The sequence below is a fragment of the Penicillium rubens genome (genome assembly GCF_028828025.1).
Source record: "Penicillium rubens strain IBT 27055 chromosome Unknown utg000001l_segment0_segment0, whole genome shotgun sequence".
Taxonomy (NCBI): domain Eukaryota; kingdom Fungi; phylum Ascomycota; class Eurotiomycetes; order Eurotiales; family Aspergillaceae; genus Penicillium; species Penicillium rubens.
Genome location: NW_026890599.1, coordinates 5,718,277 through 5,737,416, shown reverse-complemented (window position 1 = coordinate 5,737,416; position 19,140 = coordinate 5,718,277). Strand labels below are relative to the sequence as shown.

General features: G+C 49.3%; 8 protein-coding genes across 8 annotated transcripts; 3 read left to right on the top strand and 5 right to left on the bottom strand.

Moving 5' to 3' along the window:
- Positions 1-108: 108 nt before the first annotated feature.
- N7525_002203 (fungal specific transcription factor domain-containing protein) lies at positions 109-2,208 on the bottom strand (the record flags this gene model as incomplete). Its single annotated transcript, XM_061212219.1, has 3 exons — positions 109-836; positions 888-2,061; positions 2,191-2,208. 3 exons carry the CDS (start codon positions 2,206-2,208, stop codon positions 109-111), a joined length of 1,920 nt encoding a protein of 639 aa, XP_061071445.1.
- Positions 2,209-2,507: 299 nt separating this feature from the next.
- On the bottom strand, positions 2,508-4,301 carry N7525_002202 (uncharacterized protein; the record flags this gene model as incomplete). The annotated part of the gene is made up of 1 exon (XM_002557107.1): positions 2,508-4,301. The coding sequence occupies one exon, from the start codon at positions 4,299-4,301 to the stop codon at positions 2,508-2,510; it is 1,794 nt and encodes a 597-aa protein (XP_002557153.1).
- Positions 4,302-4,893: 592 nt separating this feature from the next.
- On the bottom strand, positions 4,894-6,552 carry N7525_002201 (uncharacterized protein; the record flags this gene model as incomplete). Its single annotated transcript, XM_002557108.2, has 5 exons — positions 4,894-5,502; positions 5,553-5,907; positions 5,958-6,122; positions 6,171-6,351; positions 6,402-6,552. The coding sequence occupies 5 exons, from the start codon at positions 6,550-6,552 to the stop codon at positions 4,894-4,896; spliced, it is 1,461 nt and encodes a 486-aa protein (XP_002557154.2).
- Positions 6,553-7,177: 625 nt separating this feature from the next.
- On the top strand, positions 7,178-8,022 carry N7525_002200 (HpcH/HpaI aldolase family protein; the record flags this gene model as incomplete). The annotated part of the gene is made up of 2 exons (XM_002557109.2): positions 7,178-7,487; positions 7,535-8,022. 2 exons carry the CDS (start codon positions 7,178-7,180, stop codon positions 8,020-8,022), a joined length of 798 nt encoding a protein of 265 aa, XP_002557155.1.
- Positions 8,023-8,673: 651 nt separating this feature from the next.
- On the top strand, positions 8,674-9,609 carry N7525_002199 (uncharacterized protein; the record flags this gene model as incomplete). Its single annotated transcript, XM_002557110.1, has 1 exon — positions 8,674-9,609. The coding sequence occupies one exon, from the start codon at positions 8,674-8,676 to the stop codon at positions 9,607-9,609; it is 936 nt and encodes a 311-aa protein (XP_002557156.1).
- Positions 9,610-9,688: 79 nt separating this feature from the next.
- On the bottom strand, positions 9,689-12,331 carry N7525_002198 (fungal specific transcription factor domain-containing protein; the record flags this gene model as incomplete). Its single annotated transcript, XM_061212218.1, has 8 exons — positions 9,689-10,236; positions 10,289-10,460; positions 10,509-10,681; positions 10,735-10,883; positions 10,985-11,055; positions 11,111-11,664; positions 11,730-12,106; positions 12,261-12,331. 8 exons carry the CDS (start codon positions 12,329-12,331, stop codon positions 9,689-9,691), a joined length of 2,115 nt encoding a protein of 704 aa, XP_061071444.1.
- A 668-nt stretch (positions 12,332-12,999) lies between these two features.
- N7525_002197 (uncharacterized protein) lies at positions 13,000-15,036 on the bottom strand (the record flags this gene model as incomplete). Its single annotated transcript, XM_002557113.2, has 3 exons — positions 13,000-13,414; positions 13,503-13,731; positions 13,794-15,036. Coding segments are annotated over 3 exons (1,887 nt in total), but the record flags the coding sequence as incomplete, so codon positions are not given.
- A 540-nt stretch (positions 15,037-15,576) lies between these two features.
- Positions 15,577-18,165, top strand: N7525_002196 (uncharacterized protein; the record flags this gene model as incomplete). Its single annotated transcript, XM_061212217.1, has 5 exons — positions 15,577-15,643; positions 15,727-15,840; positions 16,111-16,560; positions 16,619-17,458; positions 17,510-18,165. 5 exons carry the CDS (start codon positions 15,577-15,579, stop codon positions 18,163-18,165), a joined length of 2,127 nt encoding a protein of 708 aa, XP_061071443.1.
- Between the last annotated feature and the right edge of the window lie 975 nt (positions 18,166-19,140).

The following is a 19,140-nucleotide window of genomic DNA, read 5'->3' as shown; positions in this document are numbered from 1 at the left end:
TCTTCCCCATGGCATATTGAATACAAAAAGAGCAGAAGAAGCACACTCAAACGTGCATTCACACAAGTTTTGCGACCGAGGCCTCTTCTCACCTCCATACACTCTCCATCAAGCCAGACCATGAGGAACGAATTCGAAGTCGGGCATGTCGAGCTCTAGCAATAATTGGTCATTCGCACAGTTTGGAAAGCCGACATCAAGGAAATTGCCAAAAAAGGTATCAAAATCCTCAATTTCAGTTGGTGTCAAGAACGGTGTGCCGTCTACTTCGAAATTCGAAGGTTTGTCCGATCCCAGTCGATGACCGGACAGAGGGTGTGTGCTTTCAGATCCTGCATCAATCCGTCTCCCCACATGCGCCATGTCGTCAGTGGAAAGCAGTGGGCGTGAGGATATATCAGTCGATTCATGGTGAGAGTTTAGTCGGGTGATATTGGTTTCTGGACCTGTGGAACATTCCTGGTCTATGGTGGGTTGGATGTTGTTCAACACACGCTGGCCTAAACGAGCCATCACAGCGGCCGACCACCATGTGGTGCCCATTTCCTTGAGACATTGATGCAATAGACGAAGTTGAGAAATAGCTGTGTGGCGCGAACTGGGCAGTTTGCTTTCTCTTAGTTGCTTGTACGTGACCGTGAAAGCGAGCGAGATGGTGTAACCAATCATGGGAAACGGCAGGAAATTCCGAATATTATGGTTGCAACTGAGTGACGCGATGGTAAGTATTGAATGGCCTTGTCGGATTTTTGATTCTCGTGGCCGTGATCGGCCTTGCAGACCGTGGGAATGTGTTGAGAGAATAATCACAGAATGATAAACAAACTCGAGGGACTCTGTCAGTCTAGGTGTTAGATTTTGCCACTAAATGTTGGAATGTTTCATACCAAGCAGGCGTCGAGACATGTCCCAGGCCTCACAGTGATCCACAAGGTCTTCAAAAGTGGGAAGATCGAGTTCAGCCTGATCCATGCCTTTCATGATCGGTCGGTAGAAGTGGATCACTTCTCCCAGCTTTTCGGCAATTCGAAGCCAAACACGGAACGGCGACTGAAACGCTGAAGCAACATCGTCGACCACATGGTTCCTATCTCCGTCGTGTATCATTAGGGGCCTCCCATTCATAGCAGCGTTCCATCGGTCTAGGCTCCACAGGCACCAGAAGAGACTCTTGCAAGATGGATCGGTGTGTTCGTCTGGCCTCAGCAAATGCAACCCAACGGTGTGGGCATGGTGAATAGCCTGCGCCAAATTCAAAGAACAATCCTCGGATCCACTGGAACCCCATTCGTGCAGCGACAGAAGCGCCAAGATTTGTATTGCCAGTGTCTTTTTCTCGGCCCGTCTCGAGATTTTCTGCATAACATCAGTGTAGATGATGTTGCTGAATCTCTCTAGTGGAAGGATGTTCGAATCGGGACCAAGATATAGGAAAGGCACCGCACCGCGGTCCTTCGCTGCAACAAGGCAAATCACTTGCACAAGCTGCGGAGGGAGACTACCCGCTCGATGCTGGGTCCGGACGTCGTCTTCGTTGAGGAGAGGCAGTAATGGGTGGATCCGACGAAAATATATATCTATCAAGGCCTCTTGGCAGTCTTTAGGAGGCAGCCAATCCGTGTGAACATGGGTCTCTAGTGCTGGTTGCGAAGAGGAGCTAGGTGTGTCGCCTGAATCGATTGAGCTCTCCTCGACACTCAACCATGCGCCTACATCCCCTTTCTGCGATCGACCTTTCAGCAACCTTGACTCATTTTGTTCTATGAGGGTCGCTATAGGGTTTGAGTCGCACGCAAAACGACGAGATTCTTGGTCCTGGTGGACCTCCGCAGCTGTACCTGCATCGGGGGATACGAAGGGTCCGGCCTGTTCTTCCACCGGATTCTGGAGCGAGGAGGCACTTGATCGCTCATCTCGTGGAGATGCAGATCTATTTCGGACAGCTGAATCGCGCCTCGAAACACGAGATGCAGGACTTTGCCTACTTGTAAGACTAGAGATGTCGGGTGAAGAAGTAGGATCAGCTAATTGCTCCTGGGAGGTGCTGTGATAACACCGTTTCTGTTGAAATCAGCGCAAGTCCGGTTGAAGAGGGCCATCTCCGACAGAATGCGACACCTTTTTGTGACGACAAGAGTTACACGCACGCCGTGCATGTCCCCTCCTGGCATTTGTTCCATCGCAACTAACCAAGAAAGTCAGCTGCATTGTGGGTGATTCCCAATTGCATGTTTCATCTTGTTGGCAGTGTTGGTAGGTCGTTGCGGGGAAACTCCATCTGCGGGTCGGGAACAAGAACTACGCCACCGGAGCGGCGACCGTCCCGAAATGGAAAGTCCGAATTCATAGCATTCAATATAAACATAAACAAAATATTGTGCACGATGTGTCCAGCGTGTTTGACCCAGATACCTGCCTAGGCAGGATATTAAACCATGAATAAGATACTATATTACAGAGGCTGGCCATTCTTCCAAAGTTATATTCACATGAATCAACAGGTGGCCTTAACGCATCTCCGACAAACCGAATACTAGCAACTCGTTTCTCGTTGCCTCGATTTTTTCATTCTCAGAGCCAGCCCCGTGCTTGACCCGTCCCGCCCTTTTCAACTGCTCATTCAAAACTTCCCACTGGCGGTACCGCCGAGGACCCCATGGATCCTGCTGGCTGATGGCTTCATCCTCTGCCCTGGTTCGCACTGTCCATCCATGCAACATATCACAAACCATGATGCTTTCCTCTTCCAGATCATATGGCTTTGCACCAGGCATCGGCGGGAGTCCATTCGCAAACCGGATCCAACTACGCGCCATCTCCTCTCCTTGACGTCGCAAGAAATGGTTCCGGTGCGTAGGGAGCCGTCCAGCGAGTGTCATGAACTGGTACATGAGTTCGACAAAATGATGTCCGGTTGTATAGGAGAAAACCGACCCATGAAAGGGGTTTTGCAGACCAAACTGCCAGCGATACAAACGCTTTCGACCACTCTTAGCCACTGCGATTGCGGTTGAGTGTGTGGGTTCAGACATGAGCAAGTCTCCAATCATAATCACCGCATTCTGCCAGAACAGGCCCTCATCCATACCGTTGTATATCTCGTATGCATCGAGCACGCAGCGGGCAGACTCATCACCAAGGATGGTACGGACTCGATCAATGTACTGGCTAGCAGAGACGTCCTTCAGCGGTATCATGAGCCCGAGACCCTCATGTGAGTCGTCCCCAATCATGATGTCGTAGATCCACGGGCAGTTGGCCAGAATCTCGCCTTGGGTGGTCCAAAATGGCTGCTGGGTCGGAGGAAAGAACTCACTCTCCGGGCCGAGGTATGGCTTCATTGTGGTGACATTGTTCTCACGGATATAGTCGATCAAGCGCGACACTGGCACCTCACGGAGGACTTTTAGTCGCGCTGTTCGTGTCGCTCCTCCGATGCCCAGATATGACAGCAGATGGTGATAGTATGCATCGGACTGCTCAAGGCTCCACGTACCTACCACGCTGGGCGAGCCACTCTGGATGATGACTCGGTTGAATAGAGGCACGTCTGAACAGGCATGCATGTAGAGCGAGGCAGCTCCAGCCGACTCCCCGAAGGCCGTAATGTTACCTGGATCACCGCCGAACCCTGCAATATGCCTCTGGATCCAGAGGAAGGCGTTGCGTTGGTCTCGCATCCCGTAATTGAATGCATGCTCGCCATTCTCCCTGGCCTCTTCAAGTAAATCGTAGCAGGCGACAAAGCCCTGCCAGTTTAACCGGTATCCTATTGACACAATCACCACATCCATGGACTCGTGAGCTGCCAACTCGGTCATCTTTGTCATGTCATGGAGGGCGCTGACATGGCCCTTGCCTTCGACGAATCCCCCGCCGTGCACATAGACCAGAACTGGAAGAACTTTCTTGGGCAGTGATTGGCCACTCTCGCCGAGGACATTCTTTGGTGTAGAGATGGTCAAGTTGAGACAGGCTTGCTCGTCATACTTGATTGGCTCCTCACCAGGCACAAACCCGCCTGTCGGGCTACCTTTGCCGGTAGGTTGTGGTACCTGCGGGCACGCAGCACCATACTGTGTAAAGTCACCGTGAGGACGATCATCAAAGTCATCTGGGATGTAATTGAGCAGCAAACTCTGCCTCAAACGGGCTGGGATGGTGGCATAGGGGATGGAACGGAAATGCACAACAGGCTCAGTCACGGGCTGTCCATCAGCATGTTGGTGATCGATCAGGCGGCCAGTGAGACTGCCCAGTTGTTGATGGTTAAGAGTGTAGGCTGAAGTAGAAGTCGTCATGATGGCTGGTTGAGATTTTATTCTCTAGAGCCCTGGTGAGAATGTAGTTGTCGGAGGACAATAGCTGGACCCCCTCACGCTAAGATCCATGGGCCGGATGTCAGAAATTAGCGTCGCGATGGCACACCCGTCACCGGGAAATTAATTCACAACATATAGAGGTCCTATGGCAATTTTAGCCGTGCTGGTGTCTTGTTAATGGCGTTAGTCGCTTTTCAGCCTTCGTAGTGACCAGTTATATAAGTATATAGGACAGCCCTGGAGCCCTGTAGTTTGAGTCAGCACATTGACATTAATCCTAATACTATTGGTTGAATCGTTAATAATCCATGGATGTATTGACGTTCTTGATAATATATTTCCGGCATTTTAAAAATCAGGAGTTGCTTAAGCCGGGTAGTAGGGATCGAAAGTATGGGATTAGAAGTGCTTACTGTCGTGGAAAAATGTTAATTAGGCACGACGAAGGTATGGTAAAATCGACAACCTAATCTTCCAGGGCTCCCCCATCTTCTAACATGGATGCATCCATTTGCGGAATATGACCGCATCTGTTTCTTCTGAGGTTCAACTTCCAGAACACCCCAATTCGTCAATAGCTGTATCTGAAGGTCCCGTCTTCTTTTTCAGTACAATCCGAGTCCACCGTAACTATCGGAGGAAGCTGCTCGTGCCCTCCATCACCGATGGCCTGCCTATCCCGCTTCGCATTGGACCGCCGATAGGTTAACCACGCAACTGAAAACGTGATGATGAGACAACCCCAGCTCACCACACTTGCGATGCAGCCTTTGTAGTAGCGAGGTGCATCTTCCCTTTGCCAAAGCTGTGGGGATACAATACATCCAACACAGTACATAACAAAGAAGATAGCCCCGACGACGGACTTCTTCGTATTTCCGCGGACGTTGGAAGACATAAGACCCACGGCCATACCTAGGGGCGGCGCACTGCTGGCTGCAAACCAAGTGCTAACGACTATGCCCCAGCTAGCGTAAGCTGGAAGCAGCAGGAGCAACAGAGTTCCAATCATGGGTAGGAGTGCGAGGAGTATACCGGCGAAGCATCGACCATTCGGGAAATACAGAGGTATCAAGGCTCCAATCCACACTAGTACAAATGAGACTGCTCCGCTGGGAAGACCCACTAGCATTGTTTGGAAGGCCGTATAGCCAAACCCTTGTATAACCAGCGAGGAAAACTGCATTTTGTCAGATCTGCGGAGTATACATATTAGGAGCGGGGCGTTACCTTCACTATAGCTGTTGGCAAGGTTATAAACAATGCCATGGCCGCATATAGCAGTGTTCTTGAGTCTGATAGTGCCTCCTTTGCTTGCTTCATGTCAAAGTCTGTTCGGTCACGCGTAGCCCTATCCAGGATCAATCGGTCCATTGCAATCCTCCGCTCGCGCTCTGTTAGGAACCAGGCACTTGAAGCATCCTTCGGCATGAAAATTATAAATACAATACCGCACGCAACAGTGAGGCCGCCGCAGATGAGGAACATCACTCGCCAGGTCTCGATGGCGAAATTCCCTTGGCCAATTCCGTACATCATGAGAGCGCCGACGATTTGCGAGACACCGAACATTGAAACCCACGATCTAAGAATCTTGATCAGCTGACGTTCATATGAGGTCTCTTTAATACATACGCAATTCTGATCGGATGTTCGCGACGGCAGTACCAGTTGCTGGTGATGATCATGAAACTTGGGGCCACAGCTCCTTCGGTGAAGCCGAGCAGGAAACGAACCGCACCAATACCGGCAAAGTCATGGGTTGCTGCGAGGCACATTTCGCAGAGGCCCCATAAGATACTATGTCGAGGTAAGCAAGAATATAAAATACGAAAGGGAATAACCCACATGCAAATCCCAACGAATATTTTCAGACGCAAACGACTCATCAAGTAAGCGGCAGGATACTCAGAAACTAATTGGCCGAAATAGAAAAGTGAGATGGCCCAAGAGAACTGTGATCCAGAAAGATTCAGATCCTCGGATAACCCAAATACAGAAGCATAGTTGATGCTTTGTTTATCGAGGTCTATTGTCGTTAGCTTAGGAGATGATCAACAGTAGGACTCGAGTAAATACATTGGAAAAAGTAAACGAGAGCCATCAAAGGGAGGATGACCCGGTCGAGCTTTTTCAGAACATTCTTCTCTTCCGCTGGGTCGATCACGATTGAGGTATGGCTTTCGGCCTCTTTCGACCCTGGATTATCTTCCAAAATTGACATTGTCATCGGTGCGAGCGTTTAGTCGAATCAGGAGGTTGAAGATGGTTGAAAACGTTCGATATCTTCAACCGGGTCCCACGGGCTCTAATCGCTGTATTATCTTGATGATAGTCTGAGAAGCTCGTGGAAATAATTGAGCAGCGTGCTGTGGACTTTTATATCAGGGTGCATTGTAGTTCCAGATACCCCGTGGGGAAGTGGGGAACCAGTTCAGCGGAAGGACTGGTCTGGGGTAAGAATTCGTAGACCCTCGGATATAGAGGCCGGGGGGGTTGGGGGGGGGGATCAGGGCACTAGATTCAATAGTGACACCAAGACAAATATCCGAGACTACTATTGACAATATTGACCACCAGTACCCGAGTCTACTGGTCATTGATAGATTAACCGACTTACAGGGGTGTGCAAAGTGATGCCGTTGAGAAACTACCTAGGTAGGTACCTAGGTAGGAAGTGGAGACGACGGCTTCAACATCCGAGGTGCACTTTGTCTTGGACCCACCACATTTACTTGTCGGGTTTCAACAAGTACTGAGCTAACCGCGTGAGGACAAGAAAAGATTATGGAGGGAGATAAAAGGACGCGGTATCAGTCCCGGGTTCGTTTTCTGAATTATCTACAACAACAACAATGGAATTGCACGCCAACAATCTCTTCGAAGCAACGGCCTCCAACCAGTTGTGTAAGGCCTTTGGCATCAAAGTATCCCCACACACACATATCGTCCAGCTTGCAAAGAATGCCGGATTTGAGTCACTCTTCATTGACTTGGAACATGCATGGCTATCCCTGGATCAGACCACTGCCCTTTGCCATGTTGGACTCCTGGCTGGTATCAGTCCGTTCGTCCGTGTGCCTCATAAGTGTGGTAATGGATTTGTCCAACGAGTTCTAGATGGAGGTGCTATGGGCGTCATTTTCCCGCACATCCACTCAGCAGGTGAGTGACTCCCACATATAATGACCAAGAAATTGACAATCTCCCAGAGGACGCCAAGGCTGCCGTCAGCATCTGCAAATACCCGCCCCAGGGATGCCGTTCGATGACTGGTCAACTCCCACAGTTCGGACTCCAAGGCATCCCAGTCCAAGAAACCATCCGTCAGGCTAATCAGTCCGCATCGACCGTGTTTGCTATGATTGAGAGCCATGACGCCGTCGAGCGGGCAGGTGAGATCGCTGCAGTTGAAGGCGTGGACGTTATTCTGGTTGGATCTCTGGATCTATCCATCGAGCTTGGAATACCCGGTCAATTTAATAGCGAGGAGTATCGCACCGCACTCGAGACTGTCAGCAAGGCATGTCGGACACACGGCAAGATCTTTGGACTGGCCGGTATCTACGACGACCCTGTGATCCAAGACTGGGCGATCAATGAGTTGGGGGTTAGATTCATGCTTGTACAACAGGACACTTCTTTGATATCTGGTGGAGGAAAGAGGGCTGCCGCCGCTGTGCCATTGGTTCGCACTTAGGCAATCTATGTAAATTACTTGAAGAACCCGCAGAATTATATATCGGCGATTTCAGACCTTAGACATATTCTTCCTTTCCACTTTTGTAGTGCAGCGTAATATCCACAATCAGACAATATATATTACATTGTCCTGTGGGAGCTTTTGAGTTAGACATAACGCCGCGTCAATTGGTGGTCTGGAGAAATCTTCGTTAACTACCATTGAAATATCTATCCCTCCTCTTAGTTGCATAAGCGGTTCGATCTGCCTAGGTGCCCTTTCCGCACCCTGTGAATTTTGTGATTGAGCGCCGTACAGCAATGTCCCAGTCGCCGCTACTGCCCCACCTTGGCTTTAGCGCCTGAGGCCTGGGGAAACGCTCCACGGATGTTGAAGCCGGCCACTATAGTGGGGCCGACCGATCAACCGAGATCAAGTCTACATACTCCCGAGGTCAAGTCTTGACATGTTTGCTAGGTCCTTGAATTCCATTCACCACGGCCATTTCCTCGGGAAAAACCCTCGTTCCCAATGCCGACGCTTGCCGGACCAACGTTACTCATCTGGCTCCGAGCCTGAATCAAAAGGACCTTTCCTAACGGCTTGAGCTCTTCCCTACATGCCTTGCAGCTCGTCTGATACACTTACTTCGCAAATACACATCACAAGATGGGCTCCATCACACCAAAGCCGACAATATACCTGCTTGAGGTATTTCCACCAAAAGCCGTCGAGTATTGCCAGCAGCGATTCCACACCATTCTACCCACAGACCCGGAGGTCGATCACTGGCGTGAGAAAGCAAGCGCCATTCTCATTCGCGAGAAGACCATCTCCGCCGAGGACATCAATAGCGCCCCGAATCTGCGTGTGATTGGCAAGCAAGGAGTTGGAATCGATATTATTGACCAGGATGCCTGTGACGCACGCGGGATTCCGATCCTCAATACACCGGGAGCTAATGCGCAATCCGTGGCCGAACTTGTTCTTGCCTTGACTCTCGCTGTCGCAAGACAGCTGGGGCCAATCGTATCGAAGCAGGCTGTCGGGAAAGAAGTCCGCAAAGAACACTGCTCCGGCTTGATGTTGACTGGAAAGACCATTGGAGTCATTGGGATGGGTAGTATCGGTCTTGCAGTGGCTCAGATGTTCCAGGGCGCTTTCAATGTCAAGGTCTACGCCTACGACCCTTTTGCACCTATGGACGCGTGGGGAGATGTTCCTCACATGCGGGTTCAGGAGGTGGCGAAGCTTCTTCCGCATGTTGATGTATTAACGCTTCACTTGCCTTTAAATAAGGATACCAGAAATCTCATTGCTTGGCCGCAGCTCAAGGTCATGAGATCGGACTCTATCTTGATCAATGCTGCTCGTGGTGGAATTGTGAAGGAGGATGACCTGCTGCGGGCGCTTCAGGAAGGAGTCATTGCGGGTGCTGGACTCGATTGTCACAAGACTGAGCCGCCGGTGCTGAAGGATTACGAGGAATTTTGGGCCACTGGACGGGTTATCAGTACTCCTCACATTGGAGCCACCACCAAGGAAACACAGGTCCACACTGCCACCACCGCGCTGGACAGAGTTTATAAATTTCTGACTGATTAGCTGCGTGCAATATTTGGGTGCACGATAAGTTGAAAACTTTCTTTATTTCTCCTTTAATTATTGAGTAGAAAGCAAGAAATCATTGGTGCAGCAAAAGCTGTCTTTCAAGCTCCTCCCAATCAAGTTCAATAGACCCCGAAAGCGCCAGATCATTGTTTTGATAGATTGTGTACAAGTCGCGAGGCACAGAACCAGAGAAGGAATCGTAAAGGCTGTTCTCGGTTTGCCACAATGGAGGTGGACCCGGGTCACGTAGCGGATGAAGATAACCAGATTGATTCCCAGACTGGTCTGGCTGTTGGGGCGACCGTATGATTTCAGCCGCCGGGTCGTACCGTGGCGTAATTGCAGGGTGATGCGTCGGCGTCGGCGTGTTTTGTAAATCACCGGAGGGCGTGCCAGCTCTGCCTAATGAGACTCCAACATGGTTACACATCTGCTCAATATCAGATTTGCGACATAAGGAAGCTCTGTTCCCGCGTTCTGCAAGATAGTCGAACAAACTCATGGCTCGTTTTAAGCCGTGAACCACTCCCATTTTCTGCGCGTCGCAAAAGGCACTCCCAGCCAGGATCAATACAAATGCGACGGAGAAGAGAGCATCGAGATCGAAGAAACCAAATGGCGCTGGATGTGTGGTTAGTGAGATGTTCGAAGACGCTGCACATATAGGACTCACCGATGAGATTCTGTTCCTTCGCCGCGCAGAGAACGGACAAACTTCTTTCAGCTGCGTCGATGCATGTTCTAGAAAATTTCTCGAACACGTCATTCCTGGTAGGAATTCCTTGATTTGTGATTCTTGCTTTGGCGAGGTGTAAGAGAGCCGGACGAGTAGTAAGAATTATAGCCTGCGACATTTTAGTATTGATTATCACGGAGTGAAATGGGTGACTTACTTGATAAAGCATAAGATTTAGTGTGATGCAGTCTCGGGTGAGAGGAAAGGGAGATGAAAAGTCCATTACACAATCCAAAGGCATACCTTGTCTAGCATGCCCCAGAGATTGGAGAATTTCGCGAACTTCGGACACAAACTTCTCTTCTGACTGCTTCTTGTGACTGTATACAGCTTTAATGTGATGTTAGAGCGACAGCACGGTGTTGAGGAGAGCCTGGGCTTACTGTTGATTATGCGTCCAGTGATAGTGGCAATGCTAATGTTGACATTCAATATCACGGCAGAGGAGAAGCCAGGTGACTCCATCGGTCGTGGAATTCTAACCATTTCATCTGACATTAGGCTTGGATTACCTGTCGCGGCTGCTAGTCTCCTATAATATGATCAGTATGTTTCCAAAGACAAGGTTTTGCGCCGCACTTTTCTTGCATATAAATACTCCACGCCAGCCTATTTCGATGGACAATCTCAGACCTGGGCAGAGTGCCACTGCGGCTCTCTCTGAACAATCCCATGGACACGGAAAGGCGCAGCGCAGTGCCAGCCTATCGAAAATATCAGACAAGGTGAATTCCAACGCGAGCAATCAGAATGGCATACGTAGATATAGGCATCGTCCTTGCGATCAGCACACTGTAGGAAGAACGCGGATAGTCCGTTTATCTCCACTCCCAGGGTACCAGCGGCCCTCAATTGTATCAAACCAGGGCAGCGCATGGTGGCCTCTGTGAACAACTGCGCACCTGGGAGAATGTCGGTACCCGATTTGCGGCCCTTGAGAAGGGCTCCCACGGCAAGAACCAGCAGCAATTCCACGTACCAAGCATCCACAGAGTAGGTTCCATCCACGATCCTACCATAGTCTCGAGAGAAGCGATCTGCAAAAGTACGCGGATCAAAAAGGTGTTGTAGTTTTCCTACGGAACTCATGACAGTGGATAGCAAATCTTCAGCATCACTCTCGCTGGGCCACAGGATACTTTCAGGGACCCCACTGGATCGTGGTGATTCGAATTGAAGTCCGTACGCATTATCTGGGCTCTTTGCGATTTGGTTATTAGCGGAATTTGTAGAGGGCCACGACGTTCTGGGCATTGCTTTGACTTCACATCCAAAATTGACACTGGAGGATAATGTAGGATCGGTAAAAATGGCTTCATGAATATGTTAGCTGAAAAAGTTCCTGATATATGAATAGGTATAGATGCAAGGTGCTGACGTGGATGAGATGAGTCTGTGACTTGACCTGTAAGGCCACTGTCTCGTGCTTCTAATTGGACATCTGGGCGTGGACTTGGGAGTGGGAAAGCATGATCAAAGTCGATCTCATTTTGACTCGACCCTAGATTTTCATCTACAGTTCCATTTAGAGCTGCAGGCGACGCGCTAGCGTCCATTACTTCAGTATCGTATGGCGCACATTCCGGGGTCGAGGTTCGTCGAGGGAGCTGCGACGGAACACCCGGGGATTGCGTGGCCGCAATAGAAGCCTCCAATTTCGACTCAAGGCTCTTAACGTATCTGCATGTTTCGTCAGCCTGTGCTGTGATTATCGTGAAGGGTGCAACGTACTCCACAGAGTAGAGCTTTCGCTTCCTATTTTCACGAAACACGCATTCCAAGCAGCGTCGTGAGCAGAAGCGGCACGGATGAGAACCCGAGCATTTTACCTTGCGCTCTCGGCAGGCATCGCATCTTACGAGTTTCAGCACAGTAAACCTGGTTGTGATGTCGGCGGGTGGTAGCTCACGCGTTGACAGTCCTCGCCGCTTCTGGGCCTGCTGAAAGACCCGTTCCCTGTCTTGACAGAGGCACACTCATGGTGGCCGTCGCTCTAGGTGAGACACAGGTGATAAAGGATCAGGGCCTTAAGTGACGCACTTGGTGATCCTTTTATCCGTAGATTCGCCTGGCATAAAACTGAAAGTCCTTGGCGGAGGGGGCGGATATAATTCCCACGCTAACTTAGGCCGCTAGGCGGAGAGCCAAAGGGATTAGCATAACCCGCGAATAAGTTAGAAAATCCTAACCACGTAACCGCACCGCATATTTTAGGGGTCTATACGTAAGGAGTCTTATAAGGTAGTGTGTCTCCGTAGTCCTTGTCTTATATTCGCCGTGGAGGATTTCAGCCTCTATGGCCAGTTAAGTTAATAATATAGAGTTCAGAGCTATTAGAACGGAATGTATTTAATATGTTACGTATCCTATATACTCCGTACCCCGTAGGCCCACTAATCTTCACTAAATAGTTAACTAGTGTGTGTTGCCTTGGTATTGCCTAACACTATCCTAGGCACTCTTCTAGTCCAACTAGGTGGCCAGCAAGAATAGCTGTATGTCAAGTAAGGTTTACTTCTTTAAATTCAATCCCCGATTTTGGCAACTTACAACGAATTCGCAAGGAAAAACAAAACAGACAAATCACACCATAAATGGCAACAGCTTAAACTAAATACAAGGAATTGAGAAGAAACGTCTTTCGGCGTCTAGAATGGTTGGAAATCTAGCGAGGGGACTTTTTGAGGAGCCCAGGGAACATCGAAAATCGACGGTGGAATGATTGGCTTCTCACGCTCCTTCTTTTCCGTCATATCGGTGATCATCCAAGGATCTGGCTTTTCGAAGACGACATAGTGGTTCTCAATAGTCGTCGACAAGGTCCGCAGCCAGTCAGTGATATGACCGAGATCATACTGAGTTCGAGATCGTTCAGCGAAATCACTATACCACTCTTCTCTTGCCCCTTCCATCTCGCAACGAAATACTGAGACAAACTCTTTCGTTCCGACAACCTTGTATTTATGCGCGGGATGTTGATCCGGAGCCCAAGCACCGCAATTGGTAATGAAAGCGGACCATGGAGAAGTTTGGCCGCCTTGAATGACTTGCTGGATTAAAGTCCTATCATGTCGATAGCGTTAGTAAACTAGTATCATAAAGAGGCTGGGTAAAACAGAGTTAATAGGTGTCATTGAAAGTATGCACTTACTGCCTATAATTGTTCATAGCATATTCAAATGAACGTCGGTCATTTATATTGTCGGAGACATGGAAATTGGTTATGTCCGCGTTAGAAATACTGGCTAGGTTCCGCGGGCCTGCAGTTCTTCTGTAGGATAGTTCCTGGATAGAACTTCCGCATCCAACGGAGAACTCATAGATATATTCTTGCAGTCGAGCTTCACATTCTTGCCTAGGTAATTTGGTATTCCTAAGTTCTTTGAAGGAGAGTCAGCTCCGCTAATAATTCATTTTTGCCTATTAGGTGAGGCAGACATACCAAGGAAAAGTAGGAATTTGTCGCTGTCCCCTTCATTGTCATTTTCTTTACCCCAAGCGAGTGGGGGACAGTCCCCTAGTTTCCATAGTTTCAGACGAAGTGATTCAAGTTGATTTTGTACCTCTGTGTTTCCACGCTGAGCCCGGAAAGAAATCATTTGAATGATATCCACCTCTGAGCTGTTGATTTGACGGGGTAGATGATGCTGGGAGATATGTGCCATCATGTACCATGCACCGGCAGGCCCAGCAGCTATGCGTTCCCGTGGCTTTCTTCGCGCCTGAGACATACTTTCCGCATGGTATTTGTCTTTACCAGATTCATTTTGGTCTTCATTGGCGCTATATATTGGCGTTACATCTTCGTGGAAAGCATGATGCGTGATTTGACACTGCGTAGAGTCTGGCAGAGGATCACCCGATACGTGATTTAGCTGGCCTGTGCAAGCCGAAACCACATGCATCGCATCTTTGATCAGCTCTGCTATATGTTGTGTGAGATTTTGACCGTCTCCCCCTCGAAGCTGCAGATGACCCTCAAATTGTGGAGTCGAATTCCAAAACAGCAGGCCAATGAAAATCTGGTCCTCCGATTCTGTATCTCTTTGTAGCCATTCCCCACAGGCGTGAGCTAATTCGGAGTTAGGAACAATCCCATCGGCATGCTTAGGAAATACGTTTTCCCATTTAGTTTTGAAGGCAGCTTTCTTCTCTAACTGAGAAGCAGATAGAGCTTCCGGAAACTGAAAGGAGACCAGCTCGAGATGACATGAGTCAGGGATGTCGAGGGGCACATCAAGTTGAACACAACGGTTGGAGGCTTGGGAGATATATCCCAGCATCATGCTAAAGCCAAGAGAAGATTGGAATAGTCCCCAACCAAGCACATTTTTCCACTGGATCAGTAAGATAATCTGCTGGCAAGGAGAGACATCGTTCACTGATGACCAATAGAGGCTTTGAAAACCAGGGATAGTCGAAACAAAGCGTAAAGACTTTTGCCAGAGTATTGATGCGCGCTGTGATGCATCGGAGACGTCGACCTCGGAATTGAAAGTAAATTGGAGAATCCCAAGGACCGGGCCATCGGAAAGTTGGTCGAGTTTGTCTGAATAGCACGGCAGGCCGTCAAAACGAGGTATGACTTGCACGTACTCGCCATGGATCCCAATAATTTTGGGCCTGTGAGTCTTTTGTGATGAACAGGAAGCCCGGAAGTTTCCAGCCGTAGGTGTCTCTCGGAATCTGTGAAGTTAGTGGTGACTCGGGCCGTAGTTCACTCTGGCTAGCTAAAATGAAAATTTCGTATGCGGATTCGACACAAAACGAGATTTGACCCTAGTAACAGAAACCACTTCGGCAAGTCAATGAGATGGAGTCTGGAGCCAGCAGATTGAAATATATTCAACATGTCACATATTCACATATCCTGTATGCTCCGGACTCCGTAGGCCCCCTAATCTCCACCCAACAGGGTGTGCTGCCTTGGTGTTGCCTGACGCTAAGCCAGGCAGCAGCCTCATTGGTGCCTGATCCCTCAGGCCACAGTGCTTGACTGAGATTCAACCCCAGCTCGTATTTCGGTTTAAAAGGCAACTTGTCTCTTCTGTTCTACTTTCATTTCATCGCATCTGGATTCTTATTTTGTTGTCCTCCCACCTGGGTAGCTCTTTCCCTTTTACCTTCCTCGACCTACTCGAGTCCCTCCTCAATCTCTCTACAATCCTATTTTCTTCTTTCACCGCACTCTTGATACCCAGTCATTCTTGCAATTGAGCGACATAATGCCGGTTCGGAGTTTTAAAAAGCTTGTCATCGCCGTGGGTGGGACTTTTCCTAATCTCAGACAAGGTATGAGCCCCCTATTCGCCAGGCGATCTCTATTTACCTTAGCCCTACCTCAATTTGTATGCTGATCACACTATTGCTCATAGCGGACTTAAAAGCGCTGATCGAGAAGAATGGTGCGACATTTACCACCGCCATCACGGAAGAGTGTACCCATCTGGTGACCACTGAAAAGGATGTGGAGAAGCAGACTATGAAATGTGAGTGCGCTACCACAGAAGACCTCGGAAGTTTGGAACCCTTGCGCACTTCTTAGCGGTCAATACCGCCATATCAATACCCTAAACGTGGTGGCCAGCTTTGGGGTGCTAATGGCCATGGCCATATTTGAGACGCTTGGTTTGGCCCCCAGAACGCCACTTTCAAACATGGCAGGTCTACACGGTGTCCGATGGCAAGCACTGAGCATTGTTCCAAACTTTTGAGGTTCCACCCTACGATGCCGGGACCTTTATTGATCAACTGGGCAGGCAAACAAGCTTCACAGCTCACCAATTGTCACATCGTTCCACTTTCCTGGCTTGTTGAATCAGACGAGGCGGAGAAACCGCTACCGGAGACCAAGTATTTCTTTGGCCCGGCCAACCAGTCGTCACAGGCAGACGATGACACACAGAATACGACCGTCGATGGTAGCGCAGCACTTCCTGCGGATAACAAGCGTACCACCAGGAACCGAGGTGCGGCGGCTTCTGGTGAAAATAAAGACGCAAAAGGGACAGGCGACACCTTGAAGAACGGTGCAGACGGCAAAGCTAAACCCTCTGAGGATAAGAAGTCTGCAACCAAGAAAAGAGGGGCGGATGAAGAGCCTGTTAAGAACGGTTCCAACAAAAAGGCAAAGGACATTCAGAAGACAACTACCAAGGCAATCAATGTTCCAATTGACGAGGGCTTCGAGGAACTAGGTAGACTCAAGGGTAAGTCTGCGATACCAGTATTCATGTGTGAAAGATGAACTGACACGCTTTGCCACAGACCCCAAGGTATACATTGACGACGCAGGCCTCATCTGGGATGCCACTCTGAGCCAGACTGTGGCATCCCACAATGCCAACAAATTCTATCGTGTCCAGTTGCTGGTAGGTGCAAACTCAAAGTACTATGCCTGGACGCGCTGGGGGCGAGTCGGGGAGCATGGGCAGTCAGCCTGTCTCGGGGACGGCGGCTTGGCAGACGCGATGCGGCAGTATGAGAAGAAGTTCAAAGACAAGTCAGGTCTCAAGTGGGAGAATCGGCTCGATACTCCTAGGAACGGAAAGTACACGTTCCTTGAGCGCAACTATGAAGAAGACGACGAAGAGGAGGATCCTGTCAATAAGGAGAAAACTATCAAGGAAGAAGACGGCAAGCCCGCGGCACAGAGTGCCTTGTCCAAAGGGCTTCAAGACCTGATGTCCTTCATCTTCAACCGGCAGGATGTCCTCGACACATTGGCCGCAATGTCCTACGACGCCCACAAACTGCCACTGGGAAAGCTGAGCGATAGGACTTTGAAAAGCGGATTTTCTGTTCTGAAAGAAATATCGGAGCTGATGACTACACCAAGCGTGGCACAAGCAAGATATGGCCAACCATATGGTGATGCCATAGAGACACTGAGCAACCGATACTTCACCTTGATTCCCCACGTCTTCGGCCGTAATAGGCCCCCAACCTTGAACACAAACGCGCAGATCAAGAAGGAAGTCGATTTGCTGGAGGCACTGACCGACATGGACGTTGCGAATGAAATCATGGTATCGTCCAAGGAAGACGATGACATCCACCCGCTGGATCGCCAGTTCCAGAGTCTGGGTATGGAGGAAATGACTGAACGTGAGTATAAGTCCACAACCCCGCAATATTTCACCAACTGACATCTCCTAGTGGACCACAAATCAACTGAGTTCCTCGAACTTGAGAACTACCTCCAGAACTCACGCGGGGAGACACACAGCATGAACTACAAGGTGATTAACATCTTCCGCATCGAGCGCCAAGGTGAAAACGACCGCTTCAACTCCTCCCCCTATGCCAAAATCCAGAACAGCGACCGCCGCCTCCTCTGGCACGGATCTCGCAGCACAAACTTCGGTGGTATCCTCAGCCAAGGTCTTCGCATCGCACCGCCCGAAGCACCCGTTAACGGATACATGTTTGGCAAGGGCGTGTATCTAGCAGATACATCGAGCAAATCCGCAAACTACTGTTGCCCTTACAACAGCCGAGGGATGGGGTTGCTTCTTCTCTGCGACACCGAGCTGGGTGCGCCTATGTTGGAGCTTGACAGGAGCAACTACAACGCCGGCGAGGAAGCGCACAAGGCTGGCAAGATTGCGACGCTGGGCCGGGGTAGGAATATTCCTGGTGGGTGGAAGGATGCTGGGTGTTTGAACCCGGTTTTGGAGGGTGTGACGATGCCCGATGTGGCTATTGGCAGTTCCAAGGATGTCCAAGATCGTGGTCTGTACTACAACGAGTACATTGTGTATGATGTTGCCCAGATCCGACAGCGCTATTTGTTCCAGGTTAAGATGAACTGAATCGTTTGCTTTTGCTTGTTATTGGAGTATTGGGTTGGGGATGGGGGAGTTATGGCTCGTTTCCTGTGTTGCACTTTAGCTGAGATACATCGCATTAATCAAAAAGTGGGACTTGCTAGCATATCAATCCCTACCATACTGCATGATATTTTGGCATTCACGCAAGACCAAAGCCCATCCATTTTTAGCTCCGGATATGCTTCTCCATCTTCCACTTTGCCTGTCGCTCTCATCTGCATTTCCGGCAATAACGAGCCTGCCAGGTCGCCACTCCCGCTTTCTTTCCAGTCGTCGCTTTGAGACATTGAGGCCATCACAATATTCAGATCCAGGGGTATATATGCCATGCAAATTGGAAGTGTAGGCCTGGAAATAAGGGGAATTGGTTGGAGGTTCAATGACACAAACGGCTGATTGGGTTTATCGAGGAGAGATATATTAATCTGGCGACATGGCAGATACATGCATTTGACGGGTTGAACTCGAGATCGGCCAGGTGAAGTAGAAAAAAATTAACTAGTTAGTGGGTAAATAACTAACTAGGCCGACCTTTATAAGTCCTGGGCTATATGAGAATCTTCACTCACTGTCTTCTCTACCTTCCAATTTCTTTCGGCCTAGGGATTTCATATTCCAGTTACTCTTTCCATATATTGTGAGCAATCAGGAAAATATGATAACTCATCGTTACAAACCGAGTCCCTATATTCCAGTATATCTTTTGGATATGTCTGGGCGAAGGTCTTGAATCTGTCCTCTAGCCATTCTGCACTCGTATCATCTGCATTCATGACCGAAGACTTTCTGTCAACGTCGAACTAGTGATAAGAGTGATTGCTATAGTCGATAGAACAAATAGGTTACACCGGGATTGAGGGGCAACGCGAGTCTCTGACCGTTATGTGACAGGTTGCATTATCTGGTAGCTTCCAAGGCCGCCAGGGTGCTAACTAGGTGGTTGAGTACAAAAGCTTC